Source organism: Budorcas taxicolor, chromosome 19 (genome assembly GCF_023091745.1).
Source record: "Budorcas taxicolor isolate Tak-1 chromosome 19, Takin1.1, whole genome shotgun sequence".
Taxonomy (NCBI): Eukaryota; Metazoa; Chordata; class Mammalia; order Artiodactyla; family Bovidae; genus Budorcas; species Budorcas taxicolor.
The window spans coordinates 33,074,752-33,094,088 of record NC_068928.1 but is presented as its reverse complement, the minus strand read 5'-3'; the positions used below and the strand labels follow the sequence as shown (position 1 = coordinate 33,094,088).

At 42.6% G+C, this 19,337-nt stretch overlaps 2 protein-coding genes across 15 annotated transcripts in view; one reads left to right on the top strand and one right to left on the bottom strand.

Annotated features, from left to right (window-relative positions):
* Positions 1-16,779, bottom strand: part of NCOR1 (nuclear receptor corepressor 1) — a 113,618-nt gene extending 96,839 nt beyond the window's left edge. For all 12 annotated transcript variants that reach the window (XM_052658700.1, XM_052658709.1, XM_052658704.1 and 9 more), the window contains exons 1-2: positions 16,698-16,779; positions 1,108-1,285 (exon numbers count right to left, since the gene is read on the bottom strand). In XM_052658700.1, coding sequence (XP_052514660.1) covers positions 1,108-1,215 — 108 coding nt within the window. In that variant the 5' untranslated portion in view covers positions 1,216-1,285; positions 16,698-16,779. The remainder of the gene's footprint in view (positions 1-1,107; positions 1,286-16,697) is intronic.
* Positions 16,780-16,953: 174 nt separating this feature from the next.
* The window catches only part of PIGL (phosphatidylinositol glycan anchor biosynthesis class L), a 52,606-nt gene continuing 50,222 nt past the window's right edge, over positions 16,954-19,337 (top strand). For all 3 annotated transcript variants that reach the window (XR_008201068.1, XM_052658725.1, XM_052658724.1), the window contains exon 1: positions 16,954-18,005. Coding sequence is in view for 2 of the 3 variants with exons in the window: in XM_052658725.1 (XP_052514685.1) it covers positions 17,768-18,005 (238 nt within the window). In the remaining variant the exon portion in view is untranslated. The remainder of the gene's footprint in view (positions 18,006-19,337) is intronic.

Sequence of the window (19,337 nt, the reverse complement as noted above, 5' to 3'; positions counted from 1 at the left end):
TAAGTGACTGGATACATACACAAGTATATCCATATCCAGCAACAAAAAGAAATTACCAAGATGTGCCAGAACACAGATATATTTCAAAAATATGAGACAGAAAAGAAGCCACTAACAAAAGCATTTATGTGAAATTCAAGACAAAGGGAATCTGTCGTGATGGGAAGCAGATGGGTATCCTGGGAGCTGAGATCTGTAGGAGGTGGGGGAGGGGGCCTGAGCTGGACAGGGAATAAGGGACCTTCCTGGGGTGGCAGAAATGCTCTCTCTCTTCATTTTGGTGGTAGTCTTATAGGTGTATGAAGCTGTTAAAATGTACACATACAATGAAATGTTATTATATATAAACTAAACCCAAAGTTGATTTAAAAACAGCAGCAGCAACAATATGCTAGGAAATCAGTAATCAGATGAACAGCACTGAGGCAGTAAGGACACACAACCCAAAGCCAACACCTAATCACGGTTAAGAACCTCAGCGAAGAGTAGAGAGTGACTTCTTCAACCAAAAAGGGCATCTGCAAAAAACATGAAACTAATGACCATTTCATCTCTTCCCATCTCTTTTTTCAAAGCTTACCCTCATGGCCCTGGCCGGCTCCAGGCTGGTAATTTCATCTCTTTTTCACAAGGTGAAACAATCACACAAACTCATCTTCCTACCATCAAATCTCTCAAGAAGGGAGAAGTTCTTTAACAGGTCACAAATAGTACCAGTAGCTACATGAACACACATATAGAAAATCTAAGCTCGAGACCTGGCTCTCACTGAAGACACCAAGTCTTCCATCCAGCTTAATGCTCAACCAGAACCTGGCGCATAAACATAGGTCTTAACTTAGAAACTCTAGGTCATTGACACTCTATCAACAACTCCTACCATCAGAAGCAGAGACATGGCCAACTCCTGGAATCTGGCATAAAGCCACAGTAAGAAGATAAATATAATTAATCCTTAACCTTTGAGAATGGTTCCTGCCATTATATATATACACACACACACATATATATAATTGTGTTTGGTTTCTGATCAACAAATGTATTACATAGGAAAAGTAGAGAGAAACATAGAATATATACACAATTTGCGTAGTATCTGTTCCTTACCTGCTGGTGACGGGTGCTGGGAAAGGTATATTGAACAGAGTGGGGAGGATACCGACTTTGTTCTGTGCTGAATGCTCCTTGATTGGGAGGATAACCTGAACTTGACATTATCAGTAACGATGTCCTCACCAGGTTGTGAGATCAAGTGCAACAAACAATCATGCATCTGGGAAATCACCTGTACAGGATGGGGAAAAAACAGAAACGATAAGAACTAATGCACCAAGGGTGCTTCTAATAACTTATAACCATACCTGCATAAACAAAACCACTATTATCAGTAAAGCTTTCTCCCATATATTAATACTTACTCAATATAACAGAAGTTACAAGGGCTTTAAAACCAGCAATGGGTCTTTTCCTCTATACTGAAAAGAAGATTCTTTAACATATCACAAATAAAACCAGTAGCTACATAAAGTGAACACATAAAATCTTAACTCAGGAGCCAGCACACAGCAGCAGCTCAGTAAATACCTTTCTTTCAATAATGATCTGAGACACAAATATTAAACATTACAAAAACAAAAATCTATGGCTGTAAAACTGTAAAAAGTCAATTATTAAAAGGATTCAGGAAAAGTTATAAGGTTAAGTGTTTGTGCAGAGGAAATATTGTCTTTATTCAATAATTTGGCCCCAAAATGTCAGCCTAAGAAGACACTAGGGATAGAAAAGCTTTCAAGGAAGAAAAAACAGAGCCTATCACTTCAAGAAAACTACTGCCCCCTTTTCTCTTTAATTAGAGTTTCAACAAACCTGTATCTGCCACCATTAGCCTGACAGCTTCCCCACATTTAAAGACTTTTCAGCAAGATTGGTGGTGATATTAACAAATGTTGAGGTTTTGATATTACACAATGAAATGTAAAGATCTGTAGAACTCAATGAATCAGTATTTTCCAAATGACCCAAACAGAATTACAAGATTATGCATAAATAAAACATTTGAAGTCAAAACATTTTACCACAATAAGTTGCAAGACAAACCAATAAATGTTTATTGTGACAGAATATGAAAAGTTTACTGATATGGCTTCAAATTCTACACAGTAACTAACCTACAAAACCTTACCACTTGTCTGGTTTGGGTATGATATCAAAGAATACCCACAATTATCTTAAAAGGCTATTAAAACACCCTTCCCTTTTCCAAATACATATCTATATGAGGCTAGCTTTTTTTCATAAGCTTCCATCAAAACAACCTATCACAGGACTAAAATACAGAAGAAGAAATGAGAATCAAGCAATCTTCTTTTCAGATACTGAAGAAGTTTGCAAAAATGTAAAACAATGTCACTCTTCTCAAACTTTGTTTTATTTTGGAAAATACATTACATTAACATTTGGGCTTATATTACTTTTAAATAAATATGTTTTGAATTTCCCCATTTTGATAGCTAATATGGTAAATATCAACATATATAATCCACATAAGCAAAAGCTCTTTGGAGTCCCAAATAATTTTCACGGGTATAAAAGGACTCATGAGACCAGCAAGTGTGATGGTCGCTGGCCTAGAGAATTAGGTTGTCTCCAGACTGACTGACAGCCACAGAGGTGGGTCACGCCAGGTCCCTGACTTCTCATAGAGGCCCTGGCCCTGTCAAAGCATGGCTTCAACCCAATGTTTGTGTCAAGTGAACCACTCTATGGGGCAGGGTTGTACCAATCAGAGTCTCCTCCAGGTATCTGAACTGAGAAGGTCAGTTATTGCAAAGTGGTCAGAGTGGGAGTGAAGATGAGCCAAAGGACATGTCAGAGTAGTTAAGAGAGGAGCAGAGGGCGTCAGCCTAGACACGGGCCAGAACAGGATGCAGAGAGCAGGGGTGCCCCCGAGACACACCAGGAACTGCCTCAGGCACTGTGCTCCAGAATCAGCTCCCAGGAAGAGGTACTGTGCTTCTTTCCTTCTCCCTGGATTCCTGTTCAACTGCCTACGTAGTCTCACAGTGAGTGCTCTTTGCTTAATACAGGTGGAGTAAGTGTTTACATCTTAGTATCACAAGATCTCAACTTAAGTCCCCAAATAACTACACAAACCTTGGAATACTCTAAATGTCAGGTCCATCAACTGATGAGGAACTGATAGATAAAATCGGGTATATTCACAAAAGGGATTATTATTCTGCCATAAAAAAAAAACAAAGCATGATACAAGCTATAGCTTGAACAAACTCTGAAACATAATGCTAAGTATAAGACGCCAATCATAAATGACTGTGATTCCTTTCATATGAAAGTCCAAAACAGCCAAATCTATAGTGACAGAAAGTAGATTGGCAGCTGCTTAGATATACTGAGATATATATATAAGAAAATAAGAAAAAATGATCACAATGGAAATATAAAACATGAAAACATGACAGAATTATGGGATTAAAAAAAGAAATAAAATTAATGAAGGCAACCTGAACAAAGACAAGAAAAGTAAAACAAATTGGCAAAATATTTTAAAAAATAATGCCTAGTGTTGGTGAGGGTTTGGAGGAAAAGGTACTGTTTCACAACATGACTGGTGTGTTGGTAAACTGGGTACAGACTGCTTTCTAAAGAAGAAGAGCAATTTGTGCAGTATCAGCCCTGAAAATATGCACACTCTCTACCACAGCAACTCAGCTTCTAGGCTTCTAGGAATTCATTTGGTTATTCAATAGACATATCCAAGATGAATGCTTGAGGCAGGTTCTCAAGGAGCTGCCCTAAATATACAAGAGCTTAGAAAATTGTTTTGCTAAAAGTTTAACTAATGAGGGACTTCCCTGGTGGTCCAGTGGTTAGGAATCCTTGCAACGCAGGAGAAGCAGGTTCGATCCCTAGTCAGGAAACTAAGATCCTACATGCTGCAGGGCAACTAAGCCCACATGCCTCAAATAGAGAGCCCACCACAACTAAGACCTGACACAGTCAAAAGTAAGTTTTTTTTTTAAAGTTTAGCTAATGAAAAATTTTACTTACAACATGACACAAAAAAGTTTTTATAAATGAGAACATTTTGTTTTATAAAAGTATAATTTGTATACACCACTACCACTTGATTTTTCATGTATGCCTATCATATCTTCACAAGAATTTAAGGCTAAAGGCAGAAACATCATGTACATATTCAGCAAACATCTACTGAGCTGTATACTCTGTCAGCACTGCTCTAAATGCAGGCACAGAACGGGACCAAGACAGGCCATCTTATTTTGAGGAGACACAGACACTAAGTAACCACAAGCACTAAGATAAAGTGTTATAAATAAAACAGGATTGGAGAAGGGGAAGGGAGACATGCCTGGCAGGTAAAAAGCCAGGATGACCACATGCCCCAATTTCCTGAAACACCCAACTTACAACTACTGTCCCCGTGCAGTTATTAACCATGTTCCATTTCCCTCTCAAGACTGTTCCAGTTTGGGTAACACATTATATTCTAGATGACTTTTAAGCCCAAGCCTTGAAAAGACCAGAGCATTTAGTGCAGAGAAACTAGAGAAACCCTAAGGCAAAGCGAGGAGGCAGAGGAAGAGTGAGGGAGAAGGTGACCGAGGCCATGGGGTTCTGCTGGCCATGTGTGTGACCTTCATGGTACAAACCTTTTCTTTTGGCCTTCTCAACTCATTTCATCTTTCCGAAGACCTTTCCTACCCCAAACTTTAAAAATATTCTACATTCCCCTCTTACACTTTCTTAAAGCTTTTAAACATACATTGGGCTTCCCTGGTGGTGCAGAGGTTAAAGCGTCTTCCTGCATTGCAGGAGACCTGGGTTCGATCCCTGGGTCGGGAAGATCCCCTGGAGAAGGAAATGGCAACCCACTCCAGTGTTCTTGCCTGGAGAATCCCATGGACAGAGGAGCCTGGTGGGCTACAGTCCATGGGGTCGCAAAGAGTCAGACACGACTGAGCGACTTCACTTTCACTTTCACGCACCTTAATCATCAGAATGGGTCAGAAGATGGCAAGAGCCAGCTGACTGCTTCCTGCCTGCTCCCGCCAAGGTCCAAGGCACGAAAGATAGAAAATCTAAGGATTGGGAGGTTTTCAGGTTTACCCAACTAACAATGATTTTTACAGATAAGGACTCTGAAAGCACAGAGAAATTTAAAAATTTCTCTATATCACAATCATCAATGGCAAAAATGGGAGAAGCTAGTGTTCCTGTGATGCTGTGCTGCTTTCTCACAGGGAGTGAGCTACTCTGAGGAGCTAAAATGTATGATAGGACCACCCTTAAGACCGCCTGGGCAGCGCTCTCCTCGAATACACCTGCACTTGCCAGTGGAAGCGGAAAAGCCCACCAGGGACAGGGGAGGTTGTTTTGGTTTGGGTTTGGGGAATATGTATTATACGCACGATCTCAGAGTTTCTCAAAGCACCATAGAATACAGAGGGGGAAATCTCCTTCTCACCCCTGACCCCAGCCTCTACTCTTCCCAGTTCTCTTCCCAGAAGGCAACCAAAGTTGGTAGTTCCTGAAGTCTCCTTTACAAATGCCTACACACACACACACACACACACACACTTTGCCTCCTACATAAATAGGACCATGGTGGATATGTAACTGTCCAATATCTTGCTCTTATAACATAAGATCTTAACACATCTTGACAATGATTTTCATGAGTTCATAAAGACCTTCATTCTTTCTATTGCTCTAATGCATTTCACTGTATGAATGTTCACAAATATTTTGTTTTCCCAGTAATTCTGATCTGCACCCCTGCTTATGAGATCTGAGGTCTCTGAGCTCTCCTTCCAACTCAGACATCCCAAGTAAATAAAGCTATAAATGGAATGGAGACGCAAAAGAAAAGATCTTAGCTCAAGGTCATCCAAACTTTTTTCCAACAATGGCTTACATGACGAGAAATCTATGCTGTATGGTGTTGTTTTGAAGTTGTTTTAATTTCCAGCAATGGTGAGTCCTGAGTACAACACATATTCAGATGTATGTAAAATAATTGGTCCGTGTTTCCCTTTTATCATAACCAATCCTTCGTGACATCCTAGTTTTCTGATGTGGTTTTAGTGAAGTTTAACTTGAAATACTTTAAAAACAAAGTCAGTTACTATTGACCCAACACAGGTGGGTAACAGAACACCAAGAAAACTAGAGATCAGCCCTTACTGGATACAAATTTAGGGGTCAAATGGGCCCCACCTCTGGTCACAATAATTGCAACTTGCAGCCTTCTATGAGCTGACCTCCCTCCTCAAAACTGATCCATGAGATGTACAGCAATAGTTCAGACCTCTTTGTTTTCTAACCAGCACTGTCTCCTCAAAACCTTACATGGAAGCCAAATGTATAAAATACCCAAAGAAGAAATACTCGGATTCAGAGAGAACAGGGAAACTAGGTCTCTTTTCAGCCTCCTCATCCCCGTCCCGCCTCTGACCCTCACTCCAGTCCTGGCTCACCAAGACACCTTCCACAGAACACTTGACAGTTTGCAAACAACTGAAATAAAAGAATCTGGTTGAAAGTGAAGGCTGAAGGGGAAGGAAAAACTTTAAATGGCAGTTTCCAATTTCAAGCTCAGTCCCTAGCTTCAAAACTCTTTAACTCAGTTACATGCTTGATTCATGGACTGTAAAAATTCTGTGAAATGTTTAAGAAACCTGGTCAAGGTTTTATGTCCAACTCCCTCACATCAACACATTTAATTGTATTTTCGGGTGAAAATAAAACTAGATGTCATTGTGTAAGTGACAGAAGCGCATTTTATCTGAATTTTAGAGAGAAATTTAGCACTAGCCTCCAATATTTCCCAAACAGGTAATAAAATACAGTAAAATGAAGTCAGTCTATTTAAATTTCCTTTGAATCTTCCCATACTAATGTAATAAAGACACACACTCACAAACACAAAAATTGACTCAACAGGAAACTTATCTTGCAAAATTAGATTCCAAATGCAACCCTAAAAAAAAAAAAAAATTCATTCTCCCCAGGAACTCCTGGCTTTTGGCCTACAATCTTTGCATAACCAAAACGTACTTGGATAGGTTTTCAAGGTGGCCTCGGCTATCTTGGAAAAAGTGCTAAAAATATACCTCGCTGTGGCAGGACTGCAGACGCCTCTTCAGATGAGCAAGAATGACTTCACCAAGGGTCACAAGAGAGGTGAAGTCCGTATTTCACCAAAGCAGATAAAGGCCCTTATAATGTACACAATTCAATTTTCTCTTAAAGGATCAAATAAAACTTTCTAATACAAAAGTGTGGCAGAGGGGAATGACCTCTATGACACCACAGACGCCGATACTAAACTGAGGTAAATCCAGTATCACTGATTCTCACAAAGCAGCTCAGCTAGTCCAACTCCAAATGCACATTAGGCAAGGAGAGGCTAAGACGGACCCCTCGAGTACCCAGCCACCTCTGAGAAAGCCCATCTGAGCCTATCTCTGGTCCAGCCTCCAGGAGAGAAGACAGCTAGAAACCATCCCAGTGAGCTCTGTCATTGGTGCCCAACCGAAGAGGATTTCTCCTGTAAAATAATCTAGAACATTCTTCCCTCTAGGGAAAGAAGCTACTCTAGGGGAATGCCATTAACATGGTGTTTTATTTTTGGCCTCTCTGACATAATGACATTTCACCTGAAGACAGATGAAGGGGAGCTAAAGCAAAAGACCTTTTAGTTTAGACTACCCTACGCCCAATAAAGTAAAGCACTGAGAGGAACACATTAATATGGGCATAATCATTTCATTAATCTTAGATTCCAGGTGTTCAATAAATAATTCTCAAACGAAAACACCACCACTACTCTATCCCTACTAAGGCGAGAAAGGAAAAGGTTCCCCAGGCAGTGAGGGGCAGGAGACAGCACTGGGGAGCTGAGGACTCTGCCATGTGGCTGCACTATACTGACCTAATTCTCTAAATTGACAACATTCACTCCTACAGTGAAAATGAGTATATTTCAAAGTCAAAATGGACAACTATTTGCAACCCTCTCCTCCATTAACACAAAAAACAGAGGTTTGAGATCAGACGCTTTCTCTTTAACTTTAGCTGCTTGACCAGGATTAATCAAGATGACAACTCTGAAGGAGAGTAGTAAAGTGGCCACTTATCAAGCCTCTGTCGCATCACAGGCAGAGCACGAGGAGTGGCAAGCGTGCACTCACCTACACCATGAGCTCCACGATTCTCCTGAGTGAAGCTCTGGCGAGGCTGAGGAGCTTCCCCGTGACAGTTTCCTATCTCAGGGTGATCTTAAAGATCACGTTTTTTGCTGCCTCCCACTAAGAGAGGCTGTAAAGGTTAGGAAGCAACACAAAACAGGGCTAACAAACAACTTCTAAGGTAGATACTAAAAGAAAGTAGGGTAAATGAGAAACTGACTTAAATGTACTGCTGCTGCTGCTAAGTCGCTTTAGTCGTGTCCAACTCTGTGCGACCCTGTAGATGGCAGCCCACCAGGCTTCCCCATTCCTGGAACTCTCCAGGCAAGAACACTGGAGTGGGTTGCCATTTCCTTCTCCAATGCATGAAAGTGAAAAGTGAAAGTGAAGTCGCTCAGTCGTGTCCGACTCTTCGTGACCCCATGGACTTCAGCCTACCAGGTTCCTCCATCCATGGGATTTTCCAGGCAAGAGTGCTGCAGTGGGTTGCCATTGCCTTCTCCGTAAATGTACTGAATTCTATACCAAAAAAATGCAAACAAAAAATAAACAAAACCAGAGACCTGTGAAGGTAGCGGCCATCTCTTCTCCCACATGGCTCCCCACCTAACAGTTCTTTCTTAGCTCTCAACACACCCACTCCAACAGCAAGCCCTACCCTTCTTTCATGCCCCCACCCACAGCCTCCCAAGCTTCTCCAGCCCCACTACCCCCAGTCTCATCTCCAGCTGCAGGAACTCCTAACCACACTTCCCACTTCAACACTTTCTCCACTCAAAAGCCAAATGTTAAAAAAAAAAAAAAAAAAAGCTAAATGTCTTTTAAGCCATCAATCAGAACATGTCACTCTCCTGCTCAAGACTCCTTGCGGGCTGCGATTCACTACAGACAGAACCGGAACTCCTCACAGTGGCCCAGGAGCCCCCGCTGACTGGCCTCTTCCTCCCTGACTGCTCAGGAGGCCGCAACTGGAGCTTCCCTCCAGCCTCTCACTGGTGCCAGGCCCCGTCTTGCCTCAGCCCTTTGTCCTTCTGTACTCTCGGCCTGGAATGCTCTTCTTGGCCCGCCGTGGGGCCTAGGACTCCTCAAACTTAGGTCTCAGTTTCAAATGCCCTCTTCTCAGAAAGGCCTATCCCAGCCACCCTCCAGTTACCCTTTTGTTCCTTTATAGGCTAATCATAATGTGAAATGCATTCATTTGTGCTACTTCCCCCACTAGAATATAAACTCTCTGCTTGATTCCTTACTACATTTGTTGGACAAAAGAAATAAGAAATGTGCAAACTTATTTGAAGGAAAATTTGAAAATCTACTGAAGAACATAAGTCATTTGAATAACAGGATAGGAGTTATTCCTGTAACTCCTATAACAGGAGTTATTCCTATAACTCCTATAACAGGAAGTACACAAGGTGTCAATTTTCCTAAAATTAGCCCATGAACTCAATACTGCCAATCACGATTCATAAAAACCTAGCAAGATTTCTTTTTCAACTTCACAGAATGATTCTAAAGTTCATCCAGAAGAATACACAGACCAGAATTGTCAAAGTCTGAAAAAAAAAAAGAGCAATGAACAGATGACTAACCCTATCAGTATTAAAACTATAAAACAGTAATTTAAAGAACATCATAACATAAAACAAGAGACCAAGAAAAAGTTCTAAGTATATTTAGCAAATGATAAAAGGCACAAATCTAGTAACTGGGGCAAAGGCTGGATTATTCACCAAATGGTGCCGACACAACTGGTTATTTCAGGGAAAAAACATACACACCTCCTATCCCCCCCAAAATATATGTCTACCTCATTTCCTATACTAGAAATAAATTCCAGATGGAGCCCCAAAATTCAAAGTTTTTTTTAAAAAAAAAAAGGAAAAGAAAAGTGAAGAGAAAAAGAAACCTTTAAAAATTAAAATCTGAGGACTTCTTTGTTTTAAAAATGCAGAAAGGTATCCAGTCAAGTCTTCCTCTCATTCACATGCCTCTGTTACTTAGCTCTGCTTCCTACAACAATCAACAATACCAGTGTCCTGGGTTTTCTTTCATAAACATTCAATGATATAAAAGCAAATGTGTATCCATTAGTTTTCCTCTTTAAAACAAGCAGTGGCACACTAGACTTAATACTCCTCACTTTGCTTCTTCAGTTTAATAGATGGATGAATATTTTAAATCTTAGAGTGAGGAAGGTCTAAGTAGAGCATGAAACCCAGAGGTCATACACAGACCAGTAAGGAAGACACTTGCCTTGTCCAGTCTCTATGCTAAATATCATTTACATTATCTCCATTTCATTCTACAAACAAGGAAATTAAGGCTTACAGAGGTTAAGTAATGTGCCCAAAGTCACAGAACCAGCACAATCCCAGTTGGTTATACCTGACTACAGAATACTACAGATAATACTACAGAATACTACAGATAATAATACTTACTACACAATACTGTAGCAGGCTATACCTGATGACAGAATACTATAGTTAACAATACTAGAGAATACTACAGATAATACTACTTACTACATAATACTGCAGCTGGCTATACCTGACTACAGAATACTACAGAAGCTTGGCTGGGGGATAGGGGGTGTGCACAAATATGAAAAATGTAAACACCCTAATATGTAAAGAACCGAAAAACACCAATAATCCAATCAAAAAATAATCAAGAATAAAGGCAGACAGTTTCTAAAAGAAATACAACTCCCTCCATTTAAAAAATGTTCAACAACAATAGTGATTCATAAAAGGCTAATTAGAATCACTTTTTTCCCCACTTCTTAAACTGACAAAATATTTTCAAGAGTAATTTTCAGTGCTGGTCAGAGTCTGAAAGTGAAAGTGAAGTCGCTCAGTCGTGTCCAACTCTTTGCCACCCCGTGGACTGTAGCCTACCAGGCTTCTCCGTCCATGGGATTTTCCAGGCAAGAATACTGGAGTGCGTTACCATTTCCTTCTCCAGGAGATCTTCCCAACCCAGGTCTCCCACATTGTAGGCAGACGCTTTACCGTCTAAGCCACCAGGGAAGTCTAGGGCATGCCATATATTGGGACAACATCCATCCAGAGCTACACTGTTCATCTAACTGCAACTCCCTTTACAAATTTATGCTACAAAGCTTATTTGCACAAATACACACTCACACAAATAATTCACTACAGCTTTGTTTTTCAGACAAAACAGAAGAGGCCATAAACTGATCACACAAAGTGAAAGTGTTAGTCACTCAGTCATGTCTGACTCCTTGTGACCCCATAGAGTGTAGCCCGCCAGGCTCCTCTGTCAGTGGAATTCCCTTGGCAAGAATACTGAGTGGAATGCCATTCCCTTCTCTAGATCTTCTGGACCCAGACACTGTACCTGGGTCTCCCACACTGCAGGAAGATTCTTTACCATCTCAACCACAAGGGAAACCCACCTGTCTTCTTTCATAAGTGGAATACTACGTAGCTATAAATGACAAAAGTAGCTCAAAAACATCAACTAGGAACAGCAGAAGAGCATATTAAGGTCTCATAATACAGAACATTACATACACATGGGGAAAAAACCTGAAAGAATACACAACACTGGGCAAATTACATCTAGGAAGTGATGCTTTCATTTTCTTCACATCTTAAAACTTCCATGTTGAACTTCTGTAAAAATAATGTATTGCTTATAATAAACAGAAAAGACTTCAAAACAACATATCCTCCGTCACTCATTAAAATGGTTCTGTGTAAATAGAGTGTAACTTCTTCCACCCCTCCCCTCCAGCTCAGTTTATGCCCCACCCCATTCACACACATAGACACACACCATTAATGGACTACACGCTCCCTACTTCTGGCATATTTATACTGTGTGTATTTTAGGCTGTAACTCCTAGAAAGCACAAGCTTTGGTTTCATTTCAAATACATAAAAGTCATTGTTATTCGAAGCTGAATTAAAAGAACTTAATCAAAAGTAATACAAAATTAAATGTGTTTGGACAAAAGTTCAAAGACATGATGATTACTACTTAAAACAAAAATTTCAAAATTATACAAATCCATATGCTACTGCCAAGGGAAATGAACTGCCAAAAACAGACTACTGACTCTACCCGTGCATGCCAACAAAAATGTGACAACAGCTTATCAGTTAAAGTGGGAGGGAGGTGCATCTATAACCATAAAGGTGACCCTCCTAACAAGTCAAATTTTCCTAGAAAAATGTAACCTCAATTTATTCTGGTTTAATTTCAGTTTATTTATGTATAACTGAGAAATCTTAACCCTTCCCTTCCTTCTATCTTGACTAATATACTCAAAAATTTAATTTTTGACATAAAATTAATCAAGCAGTATACTTTCAAAGAGATCTCTTCAAAGGGATTTTATAGTAATCCTGTAAACCCACCATTCCTACTTCACATTTTTTCCCTAGCACCAAAACAACTCAAAAATCCTCTGCATATTTAAGTTAACATTTTTGTTCTAATATTATCTGGAAATACAAATAATCTGAGATGAACTAATTCCCCACTTACTTTCTCTTTCTCCCAAGAATCCAAGAGAAATATTTTTTTTTTAAGAAATGCTTTAATAATAATTCACTGATAACACGTTTTACCTGACACCGGTGAGTTTCTACCTGTTTATTAATTTCCAAAAACTATTCATCATCAAGTTCCCACATGTGTATATCCACCAGCTTCTACAGCTGCACCAAGTAACTCTAGGCTCCTTCTTATGCATTCAGCAGATACTACACCTTTCCCAAGAACAGAGAGTTATTCTGGGAGCAGGGGCAGAAGAAGGATCAAAAAATAAGTGAGACATAGACATGTCCACCAGGGGCTTATGGTATACTCTACTAGGGATTAAATAGACATGTATATAAGTAACTCTGATGTTATAACAGAGGTATAAAAAAAAGTATTAAAAATTTTCAGACCAAAAAGAGTCATCTTCAGACAAGAGGGAGGAGCAAGGAGACTTCCTGGATGAAGTCGTATGTGATAAAAACCTATCAAAAAATCGGCAATATATATATGTGGTAGTTTGGAAGTGTAAGGTAGGGAAACAGCATTCTGGAAAAAGCACAGAATGGGAAAAAACAACCCTTCTTAATGCAACTCAAAATAGGCATGTTATTTAACAGCCTAAATGGAATTTAAAACACGCACACATATCATGCTTCAGTATTCATGTAAGGACATTAGTTTAAAAAGAAAATGACGCCTTTTCCTTTAAAATAAATTTTATGGCATGAGTACCTATAGAAAACTAACATTATATATGAAGCTTTTCAACATGACATTAAAAAGACAGTTCATGTTCACACTATTTCTCTACGCTTTCATAACAACTGAAGCTTCTCATACTTAAAAAAAAGTAGCAGTTTGAAAGTGAAGCAAGCAATAACTGATAAATAACCTAACCTATCAAATTGTGTCTCTAAACCAGTGGCATAATAAAATTTCCACCACTGTAACACTTAAATTCCATGAAATGTCAGTAGGTCCAGATAACCTTAAAGGCATTTTTGTTTAAGAAGATTTTCATCATAACAGATTAAAAATGAAACTAGTAATTCCCAGTGATCATATTACTGATATAGATCAACACCAATTTTTTTCAAACTATCTTTTCACTGCAGAAATGTACAGTTCAGGAGGTATATTACTGAACTCAAATTCAGTATCTCAGCTGAGGGACTGACCGCTCATTCTTCAGCCCACCCCCTAATTTTTGTTTTCAGTTGTGTCAACTGTCACAATGAATCATCCCGATGATACAGTGTGACAGCAGGAGCTACTCTGGAGGGCCGAGGACTGGATTCTGCTGCTGGCCAATAATTTCATATGCAAAGAGGAAATCCCCTTCCCCCTAAAAAAGTATGTTGTATCTGAAAACAATCCAAGTAATATCCAAGTAATATTTTGACCACACAAGCTTCTGGGATAGAAAAAATGGTAGAAGAGTAAAAATATTCAAGGAAAACCACCACCACAAGAATACCAAAATAAAAAACAGATGCTCTACATACAGTTATTGCTACATGACAGAAGCTCTGGTAGCTTTTCAATACTCCTAAGGAAGTTCTGAGAGAAAAACAATGTTTCCTTAACCTTCTCGCTGAATGTACTTTTGCATCCTGAAACCTGAAAAGGACAAAGTATCAGACATTCTATAGACTGAGTTCTTTGTGCACATAACTGATCCCGTCAACTTTATACTTCCATAGCACTTAGTAACATGCCCTGAACATGAGGCACTCCACACCAGCTGAACAAGTGAATGAACTACACACCACAAGATAAGTCCATACATAATAAATTCTGACCAACCTTTACTACTTCTTTGTACTGTGTTCCAGTAAAACCCAACCCCTGAAGTAAATGAACACATGGAAATAACTAAGAATTCGAGATCCTATCATCCTCAAACATGAGTTAAGAATTTGAAATTTCAATTAAGACAGATTACAAAATACAATTAAAACTGAGTAACAAACATACAAAAAACTGAGTAAGAAACAGCCTGACATTAACCTACATCAATCCCTGGCTTATTTAAAAGCCTCTACTTTCTCCCGAAGATAGAAATGGCAAGCAGAATGACAGCAGATCAGCAGGTACATACTCCACAAGTTGTAAGCTGTAACTGTGAACACAATTTTCTAATTAGAATACAATGTTCATCCACTCAACATTTCCTGTGTCAATACTCTCTGGCAGTGCCTTAAAGTCAGAGAAGGGCTTCTCCTGTCCTGAAGAGGAGATAAGACAAGTAGGTACCTAAATGCAAGGCAGAAAGAATAAATGCCGTGAGAGATGCGCAGATAAAGCATTTCAAAAATGAAGAGGAAGCTGTTACTCTCACACAGAAATATAACCTTTTGATCTGTGTAAAGCAATGTCACAACCAATAACTCTCCTAGGCTCACAATAGCAACCTAGGAGAGCGGATATTTTCCTCCTAGCATAGATGAGAAAACTGAAGCAGAGAAAGGTTGATCCTATTCCAAAATGACACATGGCTAAAGACCAATCAGGACTCTTTGTATTATATTTTCTCTGAGGGAGGAGTTCAACATATTGCAAGCCTTTTGTAAAAGGGAAGAGTATTTTCGTATTGCAAGTAATCATATCCTTATGTATGTGCATATTATTCATATACATGTGTGTTAACCTTGATTTCCATTAACAGGTGTGCTTAAAGCACAGCAAAGCAACTGTGTACTATAAATATTAAAATAAATAACTTCCACTGGAATTTAACAGAATGAGCAAATAAAAACTTCTTTCTGCAACAACTTGTGAAATAAATAAGATTTCTTCCGTAATTTTTACCCATGTCTAAATAATATTCTAAAATTGGTCTGCTCCTGAGACCAGGCACATTGGTTCTGCCAATAATTATCTTTAAGGATACATCACATTTTCAAAAACTATTAAATATTAAATAATGCCATCAACTCTTCAGCTATCCAAGGGAGACTCACGTGTGACGCATCAGCAGCAGCTATTGATCAAGACACGCTGAACGAATGAATGATTTGCAGGCACTTTAAAATCCCTGGCCTGTTGCTCTTTACGCAACGTTCTGCCTCCCATCACTGCCTCACCAGGGTGCACGCAAGGAATGTAAATTTCAATACAATTAGGATCTAATTAGGGAAGCAAATCTGATGCAGGTGAAAATACTAATCCCAAAGATTAGAATTACCCACACCGCCACACCAAGGTTAACTCTGTAGAAGCGGGACTGGAGCCCGCAACGTCGGTGAAAAGAAAACTGACACTTTATGAGCAAATACTTTTACTAAATATCACTTATGCCCACTCACACCTTTAATATACGACTATACCCCTAATCCGGTTAATTTGAAGAATTCTGTCCCCTCGCCACTAAGACTGACTTCTCAATGATAGTTTCTCTAATCTCTCTTCCCCCCAAAAGAGAATCTACGTTAAACAGCCACGATAAAAGCCAGAAGGTACCGGGTTCCCATCTTCGCCGTCTCCCCCGTCCTCCCTTCGCCATTACACCCCAAGCGGCTTGGTCGCAAAGGTGAACTAGTTTGCTCTTCACGCACTTGTCCACCGCTGTCACCCGCCCTGACCCCTTGCACACTCGCGGGCGGCCACCAACTCCGCCCCGGAGGGAGCGCAGGCCGCCACCTGCGCCGGCCCCACCCGCCGCCCCGGCCCGCGCCGCCTCGGGCCCTGCAGCCCCCTCCCCGCAGGACACCCCGGGCGCCCCGGCCCATTCTTCCTCCAAACTCCAGCAGCCTCCCCCACTCGCCCGGCCCCGCTCCCAACCGCTGAGGGCAAGAAGCCCGTGGCTGGGCGCGTCCCGAGACGCCGGTCCCGTGACGCCTCTCGCCGGCCGGGAAGGCGCCCCGGCGGCGGGCGCCCCCGAAGCCCTCGGCGGCCCTGAGCGAGCGGCGGCCCGGAGGCCGGGCTGCGGGCGCCAGGCCTACTCACCGGGAGCGGGCGGAGCGCGGCGGCCGGCGTGGCCCTGGGCCTGAGGGGCAGGACTCAGCCCCGCGCGCGGCCCTGCCCGGGCCCTGGTCGGCGCGGCGAGCCGGGCGCTCACTCCAGCCGCCGCCGCCGTCGCCGCCGCTGCTGCTTCGCCACCTCGGCCGCCATCTTGACTCAACCCCTCTCCTCCCCCCCGGCCCGGCGACCGCGGCTGAGGCGGCTCCGGCGCCGGCTCCTCCTCCTTCCGGAGGCTGGCAGGCCGACTCCCTCCGCTGGCCGAGCTTCCCGGGTTGCCAGTGTCCGACCCCCTGGCATCCCGCCTCGGTCCGGCGACGGCGGCGGCCCCAGCGCGGAGCCATCGCGCCCGGGCCTCCCCGCGGGCGTGGGAGAGGGAAAGACGCGGACCTTCGAGCCCGGGCTGCCGGGGTCGCGCGGCCACCAGCCCGGTGCTTCCCGGGCTCGGGCTACGTTCACAGCGGGCCTCCCTGAAACACCGCGCGCGGCCGACCCGCCCGTGATGCCAGCCCTCCCTCCGAGGATCCTGGGCCCCCGCGCCCGCCAAGTACGCTCTCGGCCTCACGCTCCCAAGGAACTGACCGGACGGGCCTCGCCACCGCATACTGTTCCTTTAGAAAAGCCGCCACTCCACACCCCACAATTAGGGAGGAGAAACACAGTCGGTGTCCACCCGGATAGTTACGAGAAAGCCCGGGTTTTAAGAAAGGAGTGATAAAAAGGTGACGTGAAGAGAATTCGCACTCAAGAGGTTGGGGGTTCTTTTCAGACGCTTCCCTTTAAGTACTGTGTGGACGGCAAGGGGGTCGCTCAGCCCTAAAGCCGAACGGGCACGAGAGCTCGTAAAGGCCGCGTAAAGTAGCAAGAGCCGGTGAAGAGAGCCTGTGAGGCGTCCGTGTCCGAGCACACAGCCCGACGCTTAAAGCCTCCGGCCGTTGGAGAGGCCGGCGGGACGGACTTACACTCGGAACCGGGTTTCCGCGAGCTCGGTTTTCCCGCCGGAGTCGGCCCGGCGGCAGCCTCCCGGTCTGCGCAGGCGCAGTTTCTTCTCCTGGGGCATGGAAGTGGCGGCGCCGCTTCTGTGTCTGGCGGCGGCTGTCCTGGTATGGGGCGTCCTCTGGGTTTGGGGCTCCTGGCAGCGAGTGACGAGGCCGGAGCAGGCTGGCCTGCCCGGAGGCGGAAGCCGGACACTTCTGGTGACGGCGCACCCCGACGATGAAGCCATGTTCTTTGCTCCCACTATTCTAGGCTTGGCCCGCCTGCGGCACCAGTTGTTCCTGCTCTGCTTCTCCGCAGGTAGGAGGCTGTAGGCGGGGCGCGGGGACTCGGGGCGGCGGAGATAATTCAGGCGCCGGCCTGTTTCAGTCAGCTTCTTACCGAAGAGGTTTCTGTCGTAGGCGCCAGGCGAATGAGTACACTGAAGGACCCTTCCCTGGGACGAGAATCCGTGATCCCAGCCCGGGTCGGCTTCCCGGGGTGGGGGCACGTGGGCCGCGTGTGAACCAGGCTCCCCGCTACCGCGATTGGGGAGCATTTGCTTCCGATAAATACCTACATCTGTGCTGGGAACTGTGGCTGTAATCGGTATTCTGTGGAACCTTTTCATTCACAAGAGGGCCAAGAATAACGACCAAACAGAATCTAGGCCGTGTCCTGACTGCTCAACTCTTCATTCTGTGCTAGAAACATGTACATGTCAAACCGAGGGGAGAGCCCATTAGACTAGAAAGTAATCTTACAGATCGTTTTAGCGTTCCACTCCACCCAGCTTTCACTGAAGGGACCTTTCAAAGAATAAATCCTCCTTTACCGTACAGAAGAGATGCGATGAGAAAACAGAAATTGACCATTATGCTGGATTATGGTGATAATTGCACAGCTGTATAAATGAAATAACTAAACTCTACATATACAGTGGGTGAAATGGATGGTATGTAAAAACCATGCCTCAATAAAGCTGGTTGTAACATGGGCAATGAGCTGTTTCCCCATTTCGTTGTGTTTCATACCAGTTCTTTTTCTATACAGATTTTTCTCAATAAGCATGTTTTATACGATTTGTCACAGAATATTACTTTGTCATTAATTTCTTAAATATTTATTAAAAACTTTTGTGTACTAATCACTATTAAAATAGGCAGGGAACTTCCCTGGAAGTCCAATGGTTAAGACTACAGGCTGCCAATGTAGGGGGTGCTGGTTGCGTCTCTGGTCAAGGAGCTCAGGTCCCACATGCCAAACAGCACGGCCAAAAGATTAAATAATAATAAATGGCCAAAATCCAGAACACTAACATCACCAAATGCTGGTGAGGATGTGGAGCAAAGGAATTCTCATTTACTGTTGATGGAAACACAAAATGGTGCAGTCACTTTGTAAGGAAGTTAGTTTGGTAATCTCTTACAAACCTAAACATACACTTATCAGCAATAACCCTCCTTGATATTTATCCAAAGAAAGTGAAAACATGTTCACCCAAAAACCTACACCCAGATGTTTAAGGCAGCTTTATTTGTAATTGCCAAAACATGAAACCAACAAGATGTCCTTCAGTGGGTGTGTGGATAAAACTGTGATCCATTCAGACAGTGGAATATTAGAGCTAAAAAGACATGAGCTGTCAAGTCA